This window comes from Lathyrus oleraceus, chromosome 5 (assembly GCF_024323335.1).
Source record: "Lathyrus oleraceus cultivar Zhongwan6 chromosome 5, CAAS_Psat_ZW6_1.0, whole genome shotgun sequence".
NCBI lineage: Eukaryota > Viridiplantae > Streptophyta > Magnoliopsida > Fabales > Fabaceae > Lathyrus > Lathyrus oleraceus.
In genome coordinates, this window is record NC_066583.1 from 352,178,235 (window position 1) to 352,201,806 (window position 23,572).

At 37.3% G+C, this 23,572-nt stretch overlaps 1 protein-coding gene across 2 annotated transcripts; it reads right to left on the bottom strand.

Moving 5' to 3' along the window:
* Nucleotides 1–492: 492 nt before the first annotated feature.
* Nucleotides 493–4,292, bottom strand: LOC127084609 (phosphomethylpyrimidine synthase, chloroplastic). 2 transcript variants are annotated; one of them, XM_051025095.1, is made up of 6 exons: nucleotides 4,125–4,292; nucleotides 2,867–3,189; nucleotides 2,604–2,731; nucleotides 1,624–2,450; nucleotides 810–1,486; nucleotides 493–693 (listed from the first exon to the last, which is right to left on the bottom strand). In XM_051025095.1, the coding sequence occupies exons 2-6, from the start codon at nucleotides 3,175–3,177 to the stop codon at nucleotides 684–686; spliced, it is 1,953 nt and encodes a 650-aa protein (XP_050881052.1). In that variant the 5' UTR covers nucleotides 3,178–3,189; nucleotides 4,125–4,292; the 3' UTR covers nucleotides 493–683. The 2 variants fall into 2 exon arrangements, with proteins under 2 accessions (XP_050881052.1, XP_050881053.1); XM_051025096.1 differs by lacking the exon at nucleotides 4,125–4,292 and adding an exon at nucleotides 3,589–3,906.
* Nucleotides 4,293–23,572: the final 19,280 nt, after the last annotated feature.

A 23,572-nucleotide genomic window follows, 5' to 3' on the forward strand; every position in this document is an offset into this window, starting at 1 on the left:
CTCAGCCCCTCCAACTACACCTCAACCATTGGATATATTTTGTTTGACATGCTTTACTTACACTCAGAAAGTTTCATCCGTGAAAACTTCATCTTTCATGGTTATGAGAGGATTGGTATATTTTAAGATTTATCATGAGATCTTCATTCTATATATCAACAAAAGGAAACTAAGAATATAGATCATGTAGTATGTTCTTCCAGTTCGGCTACATTCCCACTGTAAATAACTGGCATGAACAACATGTTGTACTGTATCCGCCACTGCAACTAGTATATAACGCATATTTCCTGCAGAAATATAACAAAAAAGAAAAAAATAATGCACGCTCCCTACGCAGGCTTCACCCTGATCAGGTTCGAAGGGACTATCTCAGCCTGAACTGCTAGCGTGCTAGCTTAATAGCTAGAGCTCATGCAGATACAGGCACCCCTGGTGCATCTCGGGTGTTAATAACAGCCGAAAAGATAAACAAGGTACCAAACATGATGATTTGATAATAGTAATAATGCAGTTTATTGCTGAGAATTGGATAACACAACAGAAGTAGAATAAAAGATGAAGTTCTTAAATGTTGTTCACAAACTATTATTCTATAACTGGAAAATGAAAAAGACTTCACTATCCTTTCAGGTAAGTTGTGTAGTAGCTATCTCCAAGTTCTCTCATATGGTTTTCTCCATTTATATAGCCCTGCAAAAAAAAAAGTTCTATTAACAATGTTGATTTACAACTTGTCTTTTAATCTATATTGAGTGAAAATGAACAGCTTATAAAAAATAATTATATAATACACTGAGCTTCCTTACCCTTCCTTAGAACTGATGTAAGATTCGGGCAAGTAAATCTCTCCACCAGCTTCACCATGTTGTTCTCCGCTGATAGTTTTCTTCGCAGCTATAAATTCGGCACTCATAGCATTCATCCCTTCTTTCAAAGCTTCCTCGACATCCCCATATCCATGTTTCTCAGCATACTTTCTCACATCCTCGGTTATCTTCATAGAGCAGAATTTAGGGCCACACATCGAGCAGAAATGAGCCACCTTCGCACCATCTGCAGGCAACGTTTCATCGTGGAAGGACATGGCTGTCATTGGATCCAAAGATAAAGCAAACTGGTCCATCCATCGGAATTCAAATCTCGCCTTGCTTAATGCATCGTCCCATTCTTGAGCATGTGGATGTTGTTTGGCTAAATCGGCAGCATGAGCAGCTATCTTGTAAGCTATAACTCCAGCCTTCACATCATCTCGGTTTGGCAACCCGAGATGTTCTTTTGGTGTCACGTAACAGAGAAGAGCCGTACCAAGTGCACCGATATTTGCAGCACCAATAGCAGAGGTGATGTGATCGTAACCAGGGGCAATATCGGTTGTTAAAGGGCCAAGAGTGTAGAAAGGTGCTTCATTACACCATTCTAATTGTTTTTGCATGTTTTCAGGAATCTTGTGCATTGGAACATGTCCAGGTCCTTCATTCATCACCTGTAAAAGAGCTCAAAGTAAACAAATAGTGACGAATACTGAAAAAACACGAAAAGAACAGTCCCTAGAAAGTCCCAGTTATATCGACAAAATCTAACAATACCAAGCTATGAAGAAAGTTTGATTATATATATCACCTGTACATCCTTTTCCCATGCTCTACGAGTGAGTTCACCTTGTGTCAAAAGCTCGGCAAATTGAGCTGTGTCATTTGCATCATAAATGGATCCAGGTCTTAATCCATCACCAATGGACAAAGCCACATCATACTGATTGCATATGTCAAGTATGTCATCCCAGTGCTCATAAGCGAAATTCTCTTTGTGATAAGCTAAGCACCACTTTGCATGAATCGATCCTCCTCTGGAAACTATTCCCGTCATGCGCTTTGCAGTTAAAGGAATATACCTAAGAAGCACTCCTGCATGAATGGTGAAGTAATCAACACCTTGTTCAGCTTGTTCAATCAAGGTTTCTCTAAACACCTCCCAGCTAAGATCTTCGGCAATTCCGTTAACTTTCTCAAGTGCTTGATAAATAGGTACAGTCCCAACTGGTACGGCAGAGTTGCGTAAGACCCACTCTCGAGTTTCATGGATATGGCGACCGGTTGAGAGATCCATGACTGTATCAGCTCCCCACATGGTCGCCCACTGAACCTTGTAAACTTCCTCTTCTATAGAGCTTACGACTGCAGAATTTCCAATGTTGGCATTTACTTTCACCAAAAAGTTTCTTCCGACTATCGTTGGCTCTAACTCCAAGTGCTTCTTGTTGGAAGGAATGATAGCCCGTCCACGAGCAACTTCTGACCTCACAAACTCCGGGTCAAGCTTCTCACGAGTGGCGCAATAAAGCATCTCCTCTGTAATGATTCCCTGCTTAGCATAGTACATCTGAGTGAATCTTGGAGGACCTGTTTTTTCTCTCCTGTCAATCCACTCTTTGCGCAATTTCGGTAGTCCTAATAATCAAATCAATTAAAAGAAACCAATTAGACTAATGCAATTTTCTCAATACTTTGTGTTAGTATACATTATAAACCAAAATAAGAATCATAAACTAAGAAATAAAGAAAATGCCACAGCAAAAAAAACAGAAAACTTGATTTTCATACCTATCGTTGGACTTATATCTTGAGGACCACTGGTATCATAGTTATCAAAGTGAGATTCATCACCAGATAAGTGAACTCGTCGAAATGGAACTTTGAGCACATGACCAGTTTCTTCATGAACAACTTCCCTGTAAACATGATGATATATTAACTACCGCAGCCGCATAGCTAGTTTTCTACAAAAAGGCATGGAAAAGCGAACAATTTGTGATCGAACGAAACTGACATCGAAAAGTATATATATTAAAGACGTCAAGGTAAACCTGGATTCTTTTGTGCTCTTAGGAAAGCACTGTTCAAAGGAAGGAAGAGGAAGAAAATCAGGAGAAGCAGGATCAACCGTGTGCTTGGTTTGTTTCTTTTTGTCTGCATTAGTAGCTGGAGGATCGAATGTCAATGTGGCTCTAGGCACCAAAGCCATGGAAGATGGAACTGGTTCCTTCTTCCAAGCATTTGAAGAGCGTCCAACAACGTCAAACCGAGGCAAGAATGTAGAATTCAGGAACTTCGATTGAGCGGCATGGTTTCCGTTCTTGCAAACAACTGATGTCACATTAGCATGCACCGACGCCATCTCGATGCAGAACTACAAAAACTCAAATTTTGAATATCAAATTTTCAAACAACCGGCATGCATATAAATTATGTATATATATGTTATCTATATGCACAAATATGAATAGATTATATAATAAAAAATTAATTTCAAATACAAACACTAGAGTTCACAAATTATATAGCTAATCAACTTTGTTCTCTTGATAAGAAAATTATACCAAATCCCTTAGACAATGGTTTTCACTTTTCACTAAATTTATTCAAACTCTTCGATAAAGAAACCTAAAAATAAGCTGATACAAATTCACAAGTGAATCAGGGCCGTCTTTGAGGGCGTGCAAAGCGGTCTACAGCACAGAGCCCGACACTTTTTTATGATTAAGCTATGGAAAAAAGTCTGCATACACATATTCTATGATTAACTTACCGTTTACTAGGACCTCTTAAAAAATTCACGATTCAATTAAAGCAAGCTTCAGCTTCTTACTCACGACCTCTAAAAAATTTGATACGAAGATTCCTCAACCTCAGAAACGTAGAACAGGACAAAAAGAGATACTTTCAAACAATATCTTCCATGGCCCATTTATACGAAAAAATATATATTTTATGACATCCAAAGAACCTCATATTTCAAAAAAATAATTAATCAAATACAAAAGCTATAAATGGAAGCTTCAACAAACTCAGGTAATTTTGATAATATCACCACAGAATCAAATATGCATATCTAAATCAACAAAAGTAAGATAATCTTTTCTCCCTGTACATCAGTGCTCTTGAATGCATTCAAAAACGAAGAATAAGACTATAAAAACAAATCAAAGATGCATGAAACATGGCAAAAAAAACATGATCATATATATATATATATATATATATATATATATATATATATATATATATATATATATATATATATATATATATATATTAGATGAAAATGAAATGGGCTTGACAAACCGGTTGGAGAGAGAGGATCTGAAAAAGCAGACCAATAAAGGGTTGATCTTATCTGCAGGAAGGAATGAAATGGCAGAGATTGAATGAGTGAATGGTGGTTGTACACTAAGGTTGAGAGTGTTGTGTTGTTTTTATAGGACAAGAGAGAGAAAGCACAATAGTGACATGGAGTGCTTCTAGATATTTTAACAACAAAATTAAATACCTTTCATTGCAATTTGCATGTCCTCAAAGGGTAAAAAAGGGATGAGCACCATAATCTAGTGTCAAATTTACTTTGAATATATATTTATTAGATTTTATATTTATTATCACAAAAGGTATGTACCATAAGATTTCAATTTAATTTCTTTCAAAGAATATTCATAGAAATTTTATTGGCTTAATATTCTTTTTATCTGATATATTAATTCGAGTTAATTTTGGCCTTTAATTTTTTTTTAAGTTTATACGAGTCTCTTAACTCTTCAAATATTTTTTTTAAAATAACTAAAAAATTAAAAAATTAATATAAATATTTTTTAAATTAAGAGACCAAAATAAATCCCAAAATTAAAATATATGACAAAAAAGATTATTAAATCAACTTTATTCAATTAAGTTATGGGTTTCATTCCAACCACAAAAAGATTTAAGTGGACATTTCACCGTCGATGTAACAATATCATTAAATTGTACTTTTTTCTTAAGTTATACGACGTTTTAGTCATTTAACAATGTTTCATTGTAGAATAAGAATTGTTCAATAATTGAGGAGGTAGAGCTTGTTTAGTGATGTTGAACTTCCGATGTGGTGGAGAAAGAATTGACCTGCAAGATTAGAACGCCAATGTTCAATCTAGCAAGAGAGCCAAAAGTGATCTGTGAATAAGAAAGTGTGGTCGAATAGATTTTGACCCAGAGTGGTCTCAATGTGGGCCTCCACCGACCTAACTTTATATCCTCTTTGTCAGAATATGTTCGACAAACAGAATTACCCAAGGGTTGGAAAGTACCCAAGTTCACTAAGTTCGTTGGCGAAACGAGTGAGTCGACGACAGAACATGTCGCCAGACATCAAACTGAAGTTAGCGACATAGCAAACAACGAGAATTTAAAGATAAAGTATTTCCCAAGTTCTCTTAGAAAAAACGCCTTCACCTAGTTCACTACATCACCTCCACACTCTGTCCAAACATGGAGTCAGTTAGAGAGGTTATTCCATGAACAGTTTTACATGGGCCAATAAAAAATAAGCCTGAAAGAGTTGGCTAGTGTTAGGCGAAAAATCTACGAGTCCATTGATGATTATCTCAATAGATTTAGACTTCTTAAAGCAAGATAATTTACACAAGTCCATGAACACGAACTGGTCAAAATGGATGTTGGGGGCCTAGACTACTCAATTAGGAAGAAATTAGACACTTAATACCTTAGGGATATGGCGTAATTGGCAGATAGGATTCTCCAAGTCGAACGCTTGGAAGCTGAAAAAGCCAGGACAAACAAGTACCAAAAAAAGGAGAAAATCGCTTACATTGAGGCAGACGATTATTTGTCTGATAGGGGCAACGAATATTTTGACAAGAGTGAGGTAAACATGGCCGAGTTGAAGCCATGGTCTGCCTATGTTTGTAAATTGCTGAAAGTCGTCGAATAGGAAGAATCCCTTCGAGCCCAACAAGAACGGAATTTTTTCCGCTAAAACTTACACATTCGACATAACAAAATGCGATGAAATGTTTGATTTGTTAGTTATAGATGGACATATCGTAGTGCCTCAAGGTTTAAAAACACCTCCTTTAGAATAGAGGAAAAAGAGAGATTTTTTGAAGTACCATAATTTTTTAGGTCATAAAACATCTCAATGTATTCTTTTCAGGGATTTGGTTCAGAAAGCTTTGACTGGCGGCAAGCTCCTGTTTGGCGAAAAGCCAAAGTCATCAATGAAGGTGGACTCCGACCCTATACAAATAAAAGATGCTCACTGTCCCGAGCCCTTGGAGATTATGATGGTCGAAGCCACTGAGGGCTTCAATATGGAAGTTGACAAGGGTGAGCATATCTCGGCTATTGTCGATTCTGAGATGCAAACGGTTTACCCCATGTTAAAGAGGGGTTGATCGAATTTTTGGAGCGTTGCAAGCTCAACGACTTAAAAATGATGTTGTGCCAAAGGTGCGGTGTTGTGTTTGAAGAAGAAACGGAAAAGAAGCTGGAAGGTACCGGGAGGTACGACCCCATGAGGGGTAGAGGAGGAAGCCAAGCGACCAGGTTTTCCATGAACAACCGTGATGGCCCTCACAGAAACGAAGAATACAGGAGGCGGTTTAGATAACCTCGCTAGAGGATATTTTGCCCACCAACAAATGTGCCTGAGAACAAATGGGTGAAACCCCTAAATCAAAAGGGGGCGAATCAGCCAAAGTGGAAAGAGGTCAACCCCAAAGTGGGGGTGCAAGATCAAAGCAACCACAAAATCTAGAAGGGAAGGTCTCACATTCCCCCAACTTACAAGGGTAACAACCCAATGACACGCACCCAATGGAGACATCATTAGAGGAAGAAGAAGGCCGAAAATAAGGCCTTTGCTAATAGAAACCAAGCCCCTTGGGAAAATCACCCCTCAGCTGTGTCAAAGGCTTATTTGAAGCCTTACCCAAAAGAACCAGTCGAGAAGGATACAAAAGCAAACAACAAAAGCCTGTCTATGAAGATGGTGCAATGCGCTAAAGATGTATATAAGACTGGAGCAAAAACACCCGAGTACTCGCCTCATTCAGACGATAAGGCACCAAATTACACTTTTCAGGGAGAGGAGGAAACACCTCAGTACACGCCTCAACCGAAAGACAAATAGATGGAGTACACACCAGGGTTTGATGACGAGATGGTCAATGATAATTTTGACGACAAGTTTGAAGACGACTTGCAGATTAATTGAGGTATAGTTTCAATTTTACTTGCAAAATATGATAGAGTCTTAGAAGTGTATGACACTGAGGGGGATGATATACAGGATGAGGCGCCTAATCAGAAGCCTATTTGCTACTACGTCATGAACAACGGGGTGGTCGAAGAACAACAAGCTATCTTTGAGAGACCTAACCCGAGGATGATGTATCATTTGAAACCATTGTTCATTAGGGCCAATGTAGATGGCACGACCGTTAACAAAGTGTTTGTCGATGTCGGCACGATCAACCTGATGCAACGCTCTTTATTTAAGAATATCGGGAAGACCGACAAGGATTTTCGACCCCACAACATGGTTCTGTCCAATTATGAGGGCAAGACCAGGCACATTCTAGGAGTAATTCAAATGGAATAATCAGTTGGCTCATCTTCAAGGACAACTATGTTCATGGTGATAACATCTAACGGAATTACAACTTACCACTCGACCGTGAGTGGATTCATGGCATAGGAGCGGTTTCGTCAATGTTACACCATAGGGTGACCCTCTGGTGAGAGGATGGATTTGTCGAGAATATAGGTGACTTGAGGACGGAACAACAACGGAAAGGTATTGATCAAGCCTGTCAGGGGGCGATGTTGGATGAGATGAGCAGCATGATGCGACAGTTGATGTTGCATTTCCCACAACCACCTCCTCAGTAGGGTACTGTGAGTATCCTCCTTCGCTCTTGTTCGCAAACATTGAGGATAATGTTGAGTTCAAGTGTGGGGGAGATTTTATGTCTTTTACCGTTATTCTATTTTCAGTATTTTGTTATATTATCTCATTATTTTGTTATTTACTTTTGTGCATTCTAGATTTGGTTTTTCTGTTTGAAGGTACATTATGCTGCGAGTGTTTCAAGTCTGTGTTGATAGGTTGGAAATAGTAATGATCACGATTGGGAGTGGATGAAAGGATCACGCAATTTACCATTGCTTATTGTGAAGGATCTCCCTAGGAAGTTGACACTGCTGAAAGTAAGATCGGACGCAACATATACAACTTAATCGACATGAGTATCCTGTACATTCCGAAGTAAGGAAGAAATCACACCAGGCTAAAAGAGTACTATGGATCCTGTCAAAGTTGAACCAAATAGGGTGAGTCATAAAAATCCAAATACATTGATCATCATGAGCGACATTCAGGTTTGTCTTTATCACTCTAAATTTGCGTAGATTCTTTGGGACTGTCACTGCATGATACACACACTGAGACACATTGTTTGAAATTAACCCCGAGCCTTTCTAGCCATCCTAAATGATTATATCCCTTGTTAACCCCATTTGAGCATGTATCCATTTGTTTTTTTAAAACCCCATAAATGTACCCCTTGGCCAAAACACTTCCTTACCCTGTTCAGAGTCATGTTAATGCATTTAAATTGTGTTGAAAAGTTAAGTTTGGGGCAAAAACCCCAAAAGCTTCCAAAGCCCAAGAAAGTGTGAGAATAAAAAGAAAAAATGAATGAAATAGGAAATCATCGAGAGAAAGAAAAAAAGAAAGAGAAAAAATTTATAACTCGAAGATTCAAAAAGAAGCATGAAAAGGGGCATTCGGTGGAAAAAAATAGAAAAAAGAAAACCGAGCAAACAAAAGAAACAAACACAGTATGTAACATCGAATCTGAACCAAAAACCCACTTGTTACCCGTTTTTGTTTGAATAATCCATACCCTAACCCAAGCCAAGTTACAACCCGAAAGACCTCAAAAGTGTGTGTGTTGTGTGTATGTGATATGAAAAGAGAGACTATTCAAACTTGCGAGTTGATATTGCATACTCTGAATTATGAGTGAAAACACTAAACCCCGAGAGAGTTGGTGAGAATGTGATATAAGCTGACAGGTGAAACGGTGCTTTAAAGTGGAAGTACGAATGAAAACTTACAAAGAAAAAGCAGAACTTATGGAAGGAAAAGGGAAGACGTTGGCGAATGATCTCAGCAATGGTGGGAAACATAAAGAATTCGGGGGAGTGATAGTGTTGTCTGAAACATTACTTGCGGATAAGCACTGAGCTAAGTTTGAGGTTATGATCAGTCACCATTTGCATTAAGTTTTCGTTACTAATCCGACAAGAAACAGAGCCTTTTGAAACACTGTGCAAGCATTTTTGATGCTTTTCGAGTCAATTTTACTTTCGGTATTATATTTCAGCATTTTCAATCATTGTTATATTTTAATTCTATTTTCGTGATTTTATGCGTGGGATAGTTGTGTTTTTGTCCGACAGGTCCAGGTAGAAGAACCAGGGAACTCAGAATTAGATAGTGCAAGATTCCGGCAAGCAAGGGAGCAGAAAACTCTGGTACAGGAGGCCTGACACGGCCACCTGTGTCACCTGACACGGGCCGTGTCAGGCAAAGGGGGACGTGTTGTAGAAAACAGTGGCCTGACACGGCCACCCGGGTCAGCTGACACGGGCCGTGTCAGGAACCATACCCAACCGTGTCACCCATGCTAGGGGCGTGTCAGCCATAACAGTAGGTTGACACGGGCCGTGTCAGCCCAAGCCCAAAAATTCCCTTTTCTCGAGCTTTTGTTCGTCGGGCTTTTTCAGAGATATTTTTGGACTTGTCCAACTGCTGCTTGGAATTTTCACTATAAAAGAGGATCTTCTGCCTAAGGAAAAATCATCTTAGAATACGACAAAATACAATATTGTGAAGCAATCAAGTATTACAGAAAGCAATGCATTCGGAGAGCTGAAGGTTTTCATGAGCGGGAGCGATTGATGATCAAAGTCATCCAATTACTTGTAATGTGTAATTTTTATCTTGCATTTGTTTTAAACAATATGAGTAGCTAAACCCCCTAATGCTAGGGGGTGTCCCTGATTTAGAATTGTAACGAATTTCAGTTTACATTTGCATTTATAATATTGTTTTTACGGTAACCTTTTGATGTGTTTATTACTTTCTCTTTCGGACCAATCGAGATTGTTTGTGGTTATCAATTAGACTGGACTGCCATTGATAAGGTTTTCATAAGGTTACTCTATAGTAGATATCACCTAGGACTAGGGATACCCTGTATGAACCAGAGTATTCTTGATATTATACAACTTAACTTCACCTTAATTGGCTATGGACATATAAATTAGGGTAGATTGATTAAAGGTTTTTTCACCGAGGACTTGGGAGAAAATACCCTTGAGAACTGGTAGTAATTGATATTTGTTGATGCAATAGCGACTCAAAGTTGTTACAAGGATAAATCACACACCTTCCCTGGCATTGTTCTTTTTTCTCTATAAACCCTTATTTTTATTCTTGTTTGCCTTTACCTTTATTCTTATATTTGTACACCTAAAAACCAAATTTATACTTTTTGTTTAATTGAATGATAATTTAAACTCGATATTGACGTGTAGTCCTTGAGATCGACATTCGGAGAATTTCCCCATTATTACTATAAAAGGCAAAATAGTACACTTGCTATTTTCCCAATCAACCCTCCTTTGGTGTGACCTCTTCAACTTTAGGAGGAACATCAACATGTGGCTCAGGAGGATTTTCCCCGGGATTTCGATCTAGATTTCCATTATCATTTTCTAATTACCCTCCCTCTTTTGCAACACCGTCATATACATCTTCCCATTCAAACTTTATGGACTATTCAGCAGTGCAATCAACATCCTAATTCCATGCCTTATCTTCTTCAAATATCACATCTCTGCTGATGTGAATCTTCTTCTCAATTGGATCAAACATTCTGGATGCCTTTGATTCACAGACGAAGCCTAGCAAAATACATTTCACACTCTTATCATCGAGTTTGTTCTTTTCGTATCTGGAACATGAACATATCCTACACACTCAAAGATTATGAAGTGATCTACTGAGGGCTTTCCACCACTCCACGCTTATTCCGGTGTCATGTCTTGCATAGCCAACGTAGGAGATCTATTAAGAACATGGTTTGCCCATTGTACAGCTTCTGGCGAGAATGTTTTTGGAACTCTTTTCTCGGTTAGAACAACCCTAACCATATTCATAATAGTTCGATTCTTGCGCTCGGCAACTCCATTTTGTTGAGGGGTGTAGGAGGTGGTTAGCTTCCTTTTGATCCAATGTTCTTTGCAATACTCTTTGAATTCTCCAGAATTGTATTCTCCTCCTCTATCTGTTCGTAAGCACTTGATATACATGTCTGATTCCTTCTCCACACGTGTTTTGAACAATTTAAAGTAATAGAAAGTTTATGATTTCTCTAGTAGAAAGTATATCCAAGTTTTCCTAGAGAAATCATCGATAAAACTTATTAAGCACCTCTTTTGGTTGTTTGACGGATGGGTGATCAGACCACATAGATCAGAATGGATGAGTTGCAGCCTTTCAGTTGCTCTCCACGTGCTTTGTTTTTGAAACGGTACTCGATGTTGCTTCGCTTTCATGCATGTCTGGCATGTGACCTTTGCTGGCCCAGTTTCAGGTAAACTAGTGACCATTTCATTGTTGGTTAAGGTGTGAAGACCCTTATAACTGAGATGCCCATGTCGATGATGCCATAATTCGGCTTTGTCTGAAGCATCAACCTGAAAGCATATTTCTTCCCCTTTTTTATGATAAGATTCAGCAAATAAAACATACATTCGATTTTCACTCATGACAGCCTCATCTATTTTACCTTTCATAGGGTGAAATATGCTACATATTTTATTCACTCCTCTCTTAAATAGAACATCTAATCCATTTTCCTGAAGTTGCCTAACACTTAGCAAATTGCTTCTCAACTCAGAAACATAATACACATCACTCATAACATAGCTTATTCCTTGGAGCATAATTTTCATCACTCCTTTCCCATTTATAACTAATTTTTTATTATTCCTAAGCTTGACAGTATGAGTGAAAGAGGTATCAAAACTTGAGAACATGCCTCGATCACCACACATGTGGTTTGAGCATCCAGAGTCTACAAACCAGACATCACTTCTCTTTATTCCTTGAAGTTCCACAAGTGCCATTAGCAGAACTGCATCTTCCTCCTCCATTTCTGTAGAGTGGGCTTCTTTGTTCCAATTTTGGCACTCATGTTGAAAATGCCCTAAAATGTGACATTTATAGCACTCAATCAATGCCTTGTTGAAAAAGTGCCCCCGACGCCTACCTCGACCTCTGTAAAAACCTCTGCCTCTGACATTGAGAGCTTGAGCATCCTCTTCAACATTGGTTTTCCTAAACTTTTGCTTATGAACAGCCAAGGAACTTTGAAACTCATTAATATACATGCTTCCAGTGACCTTGGATTCCTCAATTGAAACCACCACATATATGAATTTGTTTGTCAACATTCGAAGGATCTTCTCAATGATCTTTGAGTCTGGCATGGCTTCTGCATTTCTCCTCATTTTGTTAGAAACTATCATTACTCTTGCAAAGTAATCGATAATTTTCTCGTCCGACTTCATGGCAAGAACCTCAAATTCTCTTCTCAGAGTATTGAGAAGAGATCGCTTCACCCTCTCATTCCCTCTAAACTTATTTTTCATTGAATCCCAAACAATTTTGGATGTCCGGCGATCCAAGATCTGTTCGAACACGGTTCGATCAATCGCCTAGAATAGGTAATGTTTCACCTGATGATCCTTCATCTTGAGATTCTCTAGGGTTTTCCGTTGGACATCAGTTGCAACAGCTCCTTCTTCTATCTTGGTATAGCCATCAGCCACCAGATTCCATAAACCTTTTGCTCGCAAAAGATTCTCCATCAGTTCACTCCGATGATCATAATAACCATCAAAGTGAGGAATTTTTGTGAGTGTTGCTTCTTTTTCGCTCATGTTTTCTCTTCGGGATCGCTTTGATACCAAATGTGAAGGTTAGCACCAAACTGATCAATTTATTAATGAATTCGAAATTCCATTTTAATAGGCTTACAAAAATGGACTCTCCTAAAAAATAGGACATGATACACATTATCTCGGCTAATAGCTATAATGACTCTAATAGAATTTAAGTCTAACTAAACCCATATTAATAGGTGAATTATTCCTAAGTAATACAAAATACTTAAAAGTTTTGAACTATTTTTTTTAGCTTGGATTCCGCCAATATTTTTTAATCGAAATACCATTGCCACATGCATAATTTATTTTCTGCTACAAATTAGAGAAAGGACTTGGAAAAAAACACCATAGTCATCTTCATTTTACCCTGAACAATCTGAAATCTTCAAATCTCATAAACATCAAAAATAACAACAAATAGTAAGACATAGAAAAAATGAAACTTTGAACAAGAAGGAGAGAAAAAAAATGAAACTTTGAACAAGAAGGAGAGCAGAAGCAAAACTGGAGGGGATTTAAACATGAATACTCTGACACACGAAATCAGGCGCCGACGAGACTCCACCACCACGTGTAACCGCAACGCCCCAGCCACACCGCGTCTGTCTCCTTATCACCGTCGCACCGCCATCGGAAGACAACACGCCTCCCTTTTCGGTCGCGCCATCGCCGGCAACGCGGATCCTCCTTCGTGCACCATCACCACCCAAATCATCGGTATCCCCTTCTTCCATCTTATAATTTTATTTCAATATGTGAAAACTATTGTTTGATTTGATATGATTGTGGTTCTATGTTGAGAGGGTATAAGAATTTTGTTTGTGGTCATGGAAGAGAAATTATGAACCGAGAGAGATGAAGAGAAATTGTGGTTCTTATTTTTACACTACTTTTCTAACACCCGTATCCTACATCGTATAAACCAAGAGAGTAAATGTTTTATACGGAAACCAAAGTTAAATAAATTATTAAAAAAGTTAAATTTGTAGATTGTATGCATACTGTGTAGTGTTAAAAATTAGTGTCAAAATATCTTTTCCCTTTCTTGTATGTCTCCTATACGTGGGTGGGTGGTGAAAATTTTTTAGTGTAAAAAGTGGTGTGATAGTTAGAATTGGGTGTTATAGTGTGGAATTGTGTTGGTGACTGTACGAGAGAGTATAGTGTTAGAGAGGTTAGTGGATTGATAAGCACTTCCTACTTATATTAAAAAAATGTTAGGTTAAGGCTATTAAGTAGAAATTAAGACAGAATCAAAAAATAAAAGTTAAAATTTAAATTCAGTGATTTTAATTAAACTAATAAAGAAAGATGATACTTGGTCTTTAACATATTTTTTAATTGAGAACATTTTTCTAAAATTAAATAAATCATAAAAGTTAAAAATTAAAAATAACAATAAATAAAAACGAAAGAAGCAAGGAAGTGTCGAAGGAGGTTGCTCGACAAAAGCAAGGAAGTGTCGAATCACCTAGTATGTTGAGTTGTTGGTGTGTCGAAGTGTCGAAGCATGTTGCTTCACACAGGATTTCGACTTATGTCTATTTTAGTAGTGTTAGTTATTTTGTGCTTTTATAGTTTTGGGTTTTGTTTTGAGGTTCAAGTTAACCTAAATTTATAAATAGCGGGAGTAACCCTTATTCTTGTAATGAATTGAATAGAATATTTATAACATTGTATTCACAGTATTTTGCAGTTGCAAAGTGAATAAGAAGTTTTCCACAGTTTATGGGCAGAGAGAAACTCTGCATAATTTAATTCTTCTTCTCCTTCATCGTTCTTTACTTTCTTTCTTTCTTCATTGTTCTTATTTTTCATTATTATTGTGTAAGTGATAACAATCTTGTTCATCAAGATTGATTGAAAATCTCCATAAATTTTGGTGGATTTCCAACATCTGGTATCAAGAGCTCCGGTTTAATCGATTCGTAGGAAGAAAATCACCATGACAACGAATCATCCAAACGGGCATTTTCCAGCAAATCTTCTGATTCTTAAGAACAATAATTATGACAATTGGTGCAAGCAGATAAAGGTTGTGTTCTGCTATCAAGATCTTTGGGATCTTGTGAAAGAAGGAGTAGCAACGCTTGCAGAAGACGTGACAGATTAAGAAAAGGTTGCACATAAAGAATTGAAGAAGAAAGATTATAAAGCTCTCTTTATAATCCATCAATGTGTTGATGCAGATAACTTTGAAAAGGTTAGTGATGCAGAGTCAGCGAAAGAAGCATGGGAAATTCTGGAGAAATCGTTTGGAGGCGCGGAGAAGGTGAAAGAGGTGAGGTTACAAACTCATAAAAGAACGTATGAATTGCTTCAGATGGAAGACAATGAAAGCATAACTGATTTCTTCACCAAGGTTACGAAACTAGTGAATCAAATGAAGGTATGTGGAGAAGTGTTGACATCAAGATTTGTTGTTGGAAAGATCTTGAGGTCGTTGGCTCCAAAGCTCGACCACATGGTAGTAGCCATAGAAAAGTCGAAGGATTTGTAAAAACTGATAAAGGAAGAGCTTCAAGGGATACTTGAATCTCATGAACAAAGAATGGTTGAAAGAGCTGCAGGAAAGTCGAAGAGCGATATGTCTTTGCAGGCTCAATCAGCAAAAGAAAGAAAAGACAAAGGAAGCTGGAATGGCAATAAAGGCAGAGGAGGCTACAACAATTCGACTGGTCGAAATAAGCAAGAAAGAAACTGGTTGAATCGTAGAAAACCTTGGAACCAAGGTAACCAAAGAGGTGGTGATGCAGGTAGAGGAAGAGGTGGTGGTCAAAATCCAGACAAGAGTCACATTCAGTGTTACAATTGTCAAAATTATGGTGATTACTCTAGTGGTTGTCCAGAAAAGCAGAAGAATCAAGAAACTTATGCAAAGCTGGCGAAACATGAAGAAGAAGAGATGTTGTTAATGGTTACAACAAGAGATGAAGATAGATTCAAAGACCAATGGTACTTGTACTCAGGATGCTCATCACACATGTCTGGAAAGAAAGATTGGTTTGTCAACATAAAGCCCTCAATGAAGAACATAGTGAAATTTTCAAATGACAACACTCTAGCAGCTGAAGGTGTTGGTGATGTTCTGATTATGAGGAAAGATGGCAAAAGGTCAGTAATTTCAAATGTGTTGTACATACCAGGTGTAGCGGGGTATTCGTTACCTTTAGATTTATTGACTAAATCAAAAGTAAATCATACAATTTGAGTCTCCACCGCACTTCTATTTATCCAAAGAAAAGGTTAGAAAGCGAACAAAAACCGAGAAGTTTTATCAAGTCAAAAACTAATAAAAATGTCAGAGATCTGGGTAGGGGGTTGGTTATGCAATGGGAAGGTTTTAAGCACCCAAAACATCATTAGTACTCTAAGGGAGCCATTTTCACCATTGTTGTAAGGTAGGTTGGTATTTGTGAAAATATTTGTGCAAACATGATTGGGGAGATGAGAAAAGAATATACAAGTTATTTACAATTTTGTGTTTGAATGGATGAACCCATTGCCTACGTACCATCTTAAAAAGGTAGGATCAAAACCTCGTAGTTCGGGGTAAAAATCTCAAAATAAGTTTGTGAATTGATTGGTCAAAAGCCTTAAGGTCTTTTGTTATCAAAGGGAGAAAACTCAACCTAAAACCACTAATTCACCATGTGCGGAGAGGTTCAACATGCTAGTGAGAGACTAACCCTATAATAAGCATGGAAGACTTATAGTCCATCACTAAGGATATAGGTGAGTATTATATCAACCTCTAGGATAACTCAAACCTAATAGCTAATGTTTATGAAAAGCTTTGGCAAAAGTGGCCATTGGAACCACAAAAACAATTGAGTGAGTTGTATTCACAAATGAAAAGTATTCATAAAATAATGTCAAAGTTGACTTAGGGTTCAATTCAAAATAAGTATTATGAAAAGAGTTTGGAAAATCAAAAGCATAGTGCTTAGGTTTCTAATTTTTTAAAACAGTGTTAATGTTTGCACAAAAGTTTGGCTTGGGTTAGAGTGAAGAGAAGAAGAGAATGGTTAGGTCCTAAACATGCAAAGATGAGGGAAGAGAAATAAAACCACTTGGAGTTCCCTTCTTGAGATCATAAAGATGATCCAAGTTACTCCAATCCTTTGGACTTAGCAAGCAATAAGCAATTAACTCAAGCAATCAAGCAAATATTCAATCAAGCTCCTAGGAATCTTCCAATTGGCTTTTGTATCTCTTATCTTGGATGTCCATGTTAATGGTTCTTCTAATTGTAAAGTTTGGGATCCCTAGCACACAAGAACACACAAATCAAAAAGTTTCATAATGCAATAGAAAGAATGGACAAGAGGGAGTTTAGAATTTAGGATTCTTTTAATGTCATCTTCAAGATTTAAGCATTCTAAAGGCATGAGGCCTAGTTTCTCTTTGACAATTTTAGCGTTCTAAAGGCATGAGGCCTAGTTGCTCTTCAAACTCCATTAGCATAGGTAAGGTCCTAAATCTAAGTCCTTTCTCCATTTGCATTGGGTTCACACAATCAAAACAAAACAAACACAATAGTATATACACAATTATGTGCTCAAGTGAGCAAAAGGCAAATTGCATTAATATAAACATGAGCTCAAGTGAGCAAAGGGTAAAGACAAATGAATTAATGTGCAAGAAATTAAATTGCATTAAAGTAAATTGCAAGAATTAAATGCTTGAATTAAAAGTTAGTCATTAGTAGTTAGTGTTAGTGTGTCATAAGGCAATTTAGCGTATGTTAAGCAATCGTAAGTGGACTAATGTAGTAGTCACACCTATCTGAGGCCGGTCAATAAAACTATAGGCAACAAACACAAGTTAGAGATCATGACTAGTAAGTCAAGCTCCTACAGCTTGCCATGCCAAAAGAAAAGAAGAATGATCTTGTATGGATTTAGGTTTTTTGCTTGACCAAGAAGCAACCTATCTCTAATGAAAAGTAATTCACTTGATCTTTGATCAAGATGAATTTGATTTGGATCAAAGAATATTAAGCCCCTCATATGTCAAGGCTAACCATCAATCATTAACTCATTGATCAAAAAGAAAAAGAAGAAGAAGAAGAAGAAGAAGAAATGGAATGTACATAATTGAAATTCAAATGACATAACCAATACACATTGACCAAACATGAATGGAATCAATGGTAAACAGAAGTGAGATGAAGCTTAGGAGTCAAGAAACAATAAAAATATTTTTGGTATTTTTTGGAATTAAAATAATACTTGAATTAAAATAAACAAATAAAGGTCAAACTTCAAATCCAATTTAAATCAATTTGGAAAAGTCCAATTGGATCATCATAAGTTCAACATGGTCAAAATGGGTTTGACAAAATTTTACATCATTTTTAGAAATCAGAAACTAATTTTAAACTATAAAAACTGAAGAAAAATAACATAATTGAAATAAATTCTCAAATAAATCTCAAATCAATTAAGAAATTGATGAGAATATTTTTCATAGATGCATCATCATTCAAAGATGTTAAGAAAATATTTTTGGCATTTTTGAATATTGGAAGTTATTTTAAATGAATTAAAAATAACCAGAAAAGAGAAAATTCACAAAAAATATTAAATGGACTCATAAAAAATATTAAAAATAATTTTTAGAAACTAGAATTAAAAAGGGAAATAATATAATTAGTTCCATATTTTTTGGATTTAAAATGAAGAAGTTATGAATTTTTGAAATAAAATGGAATTAAAGAAAATAGAATGGAAAATCAGAAATTAGAAAAAATGAGGAGCGTCTGATCTTGTCTCATTAATTGACGTGGATCATCACGTGGCCAGGAAGCGCACGCTCACCATACACATTAGTCAAACGCGTCACATGCTGAATTAAAAAAAGTCATAACACGCAATGGCCAAGATTAGATCTGGGAAGCTTGATCCAAAGGCTGAAACTCATCCACGTGGGGACGGTGGTGGAAACCACCGTCTTCTCAGGTGAACCTCACAGTTTCCGGCCAAAGTTGCAGGTTTTCAAAACTTCATTAAAATGCACGATCCTTATATCATTGGAAAGCTGGGGTGATGTACATCACCCATGTGCCATTGGTTTCTACTCTAGACTCTCATAGAAGGAGAAATCTGATATAGAAATTTATGGTGTTCAATCTGAGTTTGCTCAATTCATGAAATTAAATGCACAAATCAATTGCCTCTCACTTGAGGACTTCAGAGGTACCAACAAACACAAGAAATGATCAGTATACAAGGAGTTTCGAATCAAAAAAGTTTGAACAACAACCTATGAAGAGCAACTTTTAAACACTTGATCTAATCCAATTCTTTAATGCAGTGTGTTCTTGAGATGGAAAGGAAGCAAGGTCTAGGAATTGAAGCTCAATGATCAACCAATGAAGCTGAAAATTGAACTGAAAAATTGAAAGAGAAAAGCAAAATTCCTTTTAATGGAGGTTGGGATTTTACTTCTGCAGCAATTTAGGCGCCTTGAGGTTGGTTTTCAATGAAGCCAGGCATGTGTAATTATAGCAAGAGATGATGCAAGCAATGGAAAACTCGTGTGTGCATGAGCTTCGGTCCTCCATGCATGGGCCTGTACAGGTGCATGGGAGGCCCAAACTTGATTGGTTTTGCATGCTGATGATGAAACAAATGAAATTGGACGTGTACATGGCAAGGCAATGTGGTGTGCAAGCAATTTAATCATGTTATGCATAATTGAACACAAATCTTCTCCTCTTCGAAAATACCATTTGCCAAATTGAAACATGGGCATGTGGGTAATGGTTGGAAAGGTCTTGACATGAGGAAAAAAATTTATGTTGAACAAAAATCCATTTTTTGTTTTTAAATTTATGAAAACAGGCCATGAAGTTCAGGGTACAAAACATGTATATGAAATTTTAGCCAAAATGGACCAACTTCAAGCCCTTCTGTTTCAATGATGCAAGCCTCAAATGATAAAACCTTCAACATCAAAGTTGTAGATATTTTCAATAAAATCAATTTGGACTCAAATTTTGCATCATTTGGATTTTTGATGAGAAAGTCATGGGCACTTGAAGTTGGACTTTTTCACATTTCAATGACTTTGGTCCAAAGTGACCTATAATGTTTTGTATTATCACATGTATTTCTTTTAGGATTGTGAGCTTCTGTCCAACATAACAAATGAATTAGACATATTAAAATTTCCAATGCATTTGATCCCACCTCAAAATCATGAAAAATGAGTGAGTTAGGTTCTTGGGAAGTTGAACCAAAATTAGGGTTTCAGTCAAAATGACCTATACTGTTTTTAAATGAATGATGACCTTCCAAGTTTCAAATGAATTTTTGATGAACATGAAAGTTGTTCATATGGTTCTTAAGAACATTTTTTCTCTTTGGATAATCTTAATTTGACAAACACATCAAAAGTTAGGTCTCAGTGGATTTCAAAATAGTCAGATGAATTGACTGACAACTTCTCAAGTCCAAACTTCAAATCTTAATGAATTCATGATTGAGGACACTCACATAAGCTCAAATATGAATAAAATGATGAATGAAAGAACTTCCCTTGATTGTATTTGATCATGGGTTGAGGTTGCTTCATGAGCAAGGCACAGTTAATGCGCAGTTGAATTAGGGTTTCCTTGGGAAACAATCCTCAAGCCCTTTGGTTTATCTTGATCAAATTGAAAAATTGAGATACTTGGGAGGCATATATGATGATTTAGATCTTTGGGAACCATTGTCATGCTTGCTTTCACTTCCATCTGGCCATCCTTTGAGCATAGGGACCTCCTAGGAGCCTTGGATCACATGATTGCCCAAGCTACAAAACAAACAAAGTTAGTGACATATTTTTGTGCTTTTGGTTAGTAAATAAAATAAGAAAAGCAATAATATACAATTCAAGCATGCTTGGTGGTCTCAAGCCAACTCAACAAGTCACAACCCAAGGGTTAAGGAGCCAAGATGCTATGATCCTTGAGGAAAAATGCAATGTGCAATGATATGATGCCATGAGGGATCTTAGGGTCAAAATTAGGGTCTTACACCAGGCATGAAGAGCAATTTTCTCAGCATAGGGCAGTTAGTCGAAAAGAGCTACAGAGTGTCGATCAAAGACAAGATGATGAGAGTTCTCGACTCAAATGGAAGGTTAATCTTGAAGGCTCCAATGTCTCAGAATAGAACCTTCAAGATTAAACTAAATGTGATTGAGCATAAGTGTCTTGCAACAGCAGCCAACAGAGATGAATGGATATGGCATTATAGACTTGGCCATCTCAATTTCAAAGACATCAGAGATTTGAAGAGAAGAAATATGGTTTCAGGATTACCAGAAATCGACATTCCAAACAAAGTGTGTGAAGAATGCGTGTAGGCGAAGCAGCATAAGAATAGCTTCAGTAAGGATGCAGGAAACAAGTCGAAGCCAATTCTTAAAGTCATATACTCTGATGTATGTGGTCCTCTCCAAGTGGATTCGATTGGAGGTAACAAATACTTTGTTACATTCATAGATGATTTTAGTCAAAAACTATGGTCTTACCTGATCAAGAAGAAAAGTGAAGTGATCGAGGTATTTGCCAAGTTTAAATCTATGGTCGAAAGACAGAGCGGTCAAAAGATCAAGATTTTGAGGATTGATGGTGGTGGAGAATATGAGTTAAAAGAATTTGATGCATTATGTGGGAAAGAAGGGATTGTGCATGAGGTGGTGCCGCCCTACACTCCACAGCAGAATGAAGTCGCAGAAAGGAAGAATAGAACCATTATAAATATGGTTAGAAGTATGTTGAAAGGCAAGCATCTACCCAAAGAATTATGGGGACAAGTTGTGTCGACTGTGACATATATCCTGAACAGATATTTGACGAAGAAGCTAGAAGGAATCACACCATAAGAATGTTGGTCTGGTGTTAAGGCTAGGTAGAGTCATCTGAAGGTGTTTGGATCTATAGCACATAGACATGTGCCAGATCAGTTGAGAAGAAAACTTGATGACAAGTCGAATCAGATGATCCTAATAAGATATCATTCGACTAGAGGATATAAGTTGTTTGACTCAGTGAATAAGAAAATGGTGATCAACAAAGACGTGATCATAGATGAGCTTAAGGAATGGGATTGGACTGAGAATGACAAGAAAGATTCATTGACAATATTTTATGATGAATCAGCTAGTAAATTCAAAAGAGAAGTTCGATAGGAAGAAGTCAGAGGTGAAGCAGGTCCAAGCAGGCCTCAAAGAACAAGACACGCGCCTGTAAGGTTGCAAGAATGTGTAATTACATCAGATGATGTGGTCAATGAAGAAGGTGAGCTGGTATATTATACTTTTTACGCAGATGTCGAATTTGTTAATGCAGTTGAGGCATTGAAAGATTCAAAATGGATGAAAGCAATGGATGAAAAGCCGAAGTCAATTAAAGTCAACAACACTTGGCCACTTGTTGAATTTCCCCATGACAAGAAGGCAATCGATGTGAAGTGGGTATACAAGGTCAAGTTGAATCCCATAGGAGAAGTGACTCGACACAAGGCGAGATTTGTGGCGAAAGGATTTCTTCAGAAAGAAGGAGTCGACTTCGATGAAGTTTTTGCACCTTTTTCTAGGATCGAAATAATCAGGTTGGTTCTTGGTCTAGCAAACATGAACAACAGACAGATGTGTCACATGGATGTGAAATATGAATTCTTTAATGGCCCCTTAGAAGAAGAAGTTTATGTTGCACAACCAGCTGGGTTTGTAAAACAAGGCAAAGAAAGAAAGGTGTACAAGCTACATAAAGCCCTGCATGGATTTAAACAAGCTCCAAGAGATTGGAACAAGAAGATAGATAGATTTCTAAGGGAGAAGGAATTTGTGAAGTGCAAATCTGAACATGAAGTATATGTAAGAAGAAGCAAGAGTGAATTGCTTATGTCGATGACCTATTGATAATAGGAAGCTGCAAGAAGGAGATCGAAGACTTCAAAGGTGATCTCAACAAGGAATTTGAAATGTCATATCTGGGTGACACTTCATACTTCCTTGGCATATAATTCTACAAGAGTGGTAGAGGTTTGATGATGCATCAAAGAAGGTATGCAGGCGAAATACTCAAGAGATTTGAGATGCAAGATTACAACCCGACTTCGACTCCAGTTGAGCCCAAATTACAACTGTCGAAAGATTTAGATGAAGATGATTTCAACCCAACCCAATATAGAAGACTTATTAGGTCAATTTGATACCTTTGTCACACAAGGCCTAACTTAGCATACAATGTAGGTATGGTGAGTAGGTTTATGCAGAAGCCAAAGGTATCACATCTAGCAGCGAAGAAGAGGATACTAAGGTATCTGAAAGGAATTCTCGACTATGGTATTTTATTTCATGCAGCTGATGAAGGAAAAGAATGCAAATTAGTGGGATACACCGACTCAAGTTGGTGTAGTGATGTTAAGGATCGAAAATCCACAGCGGGCTATGTGTTTATGCTAGGTGGTGCACCAATTACTTGGAGTTTGAGAAAAGAGCCAGTAGTGGCATTATCGTCGTATGAAGCAGAATACATAGTTGTTTCTCTTTGTGCATGTCAAGCAACATGGATAATGAATATGATCGAAGAGATAACAACGAAGAGTCATGGAGCAATTACCATGAAGATCGACAGCATGTCAGCTATCAATCTAGCGAAGAATCCGATAGCACATGGTCAAAGCAAGCACATCAAGATGAGGTTCCGTTATCTT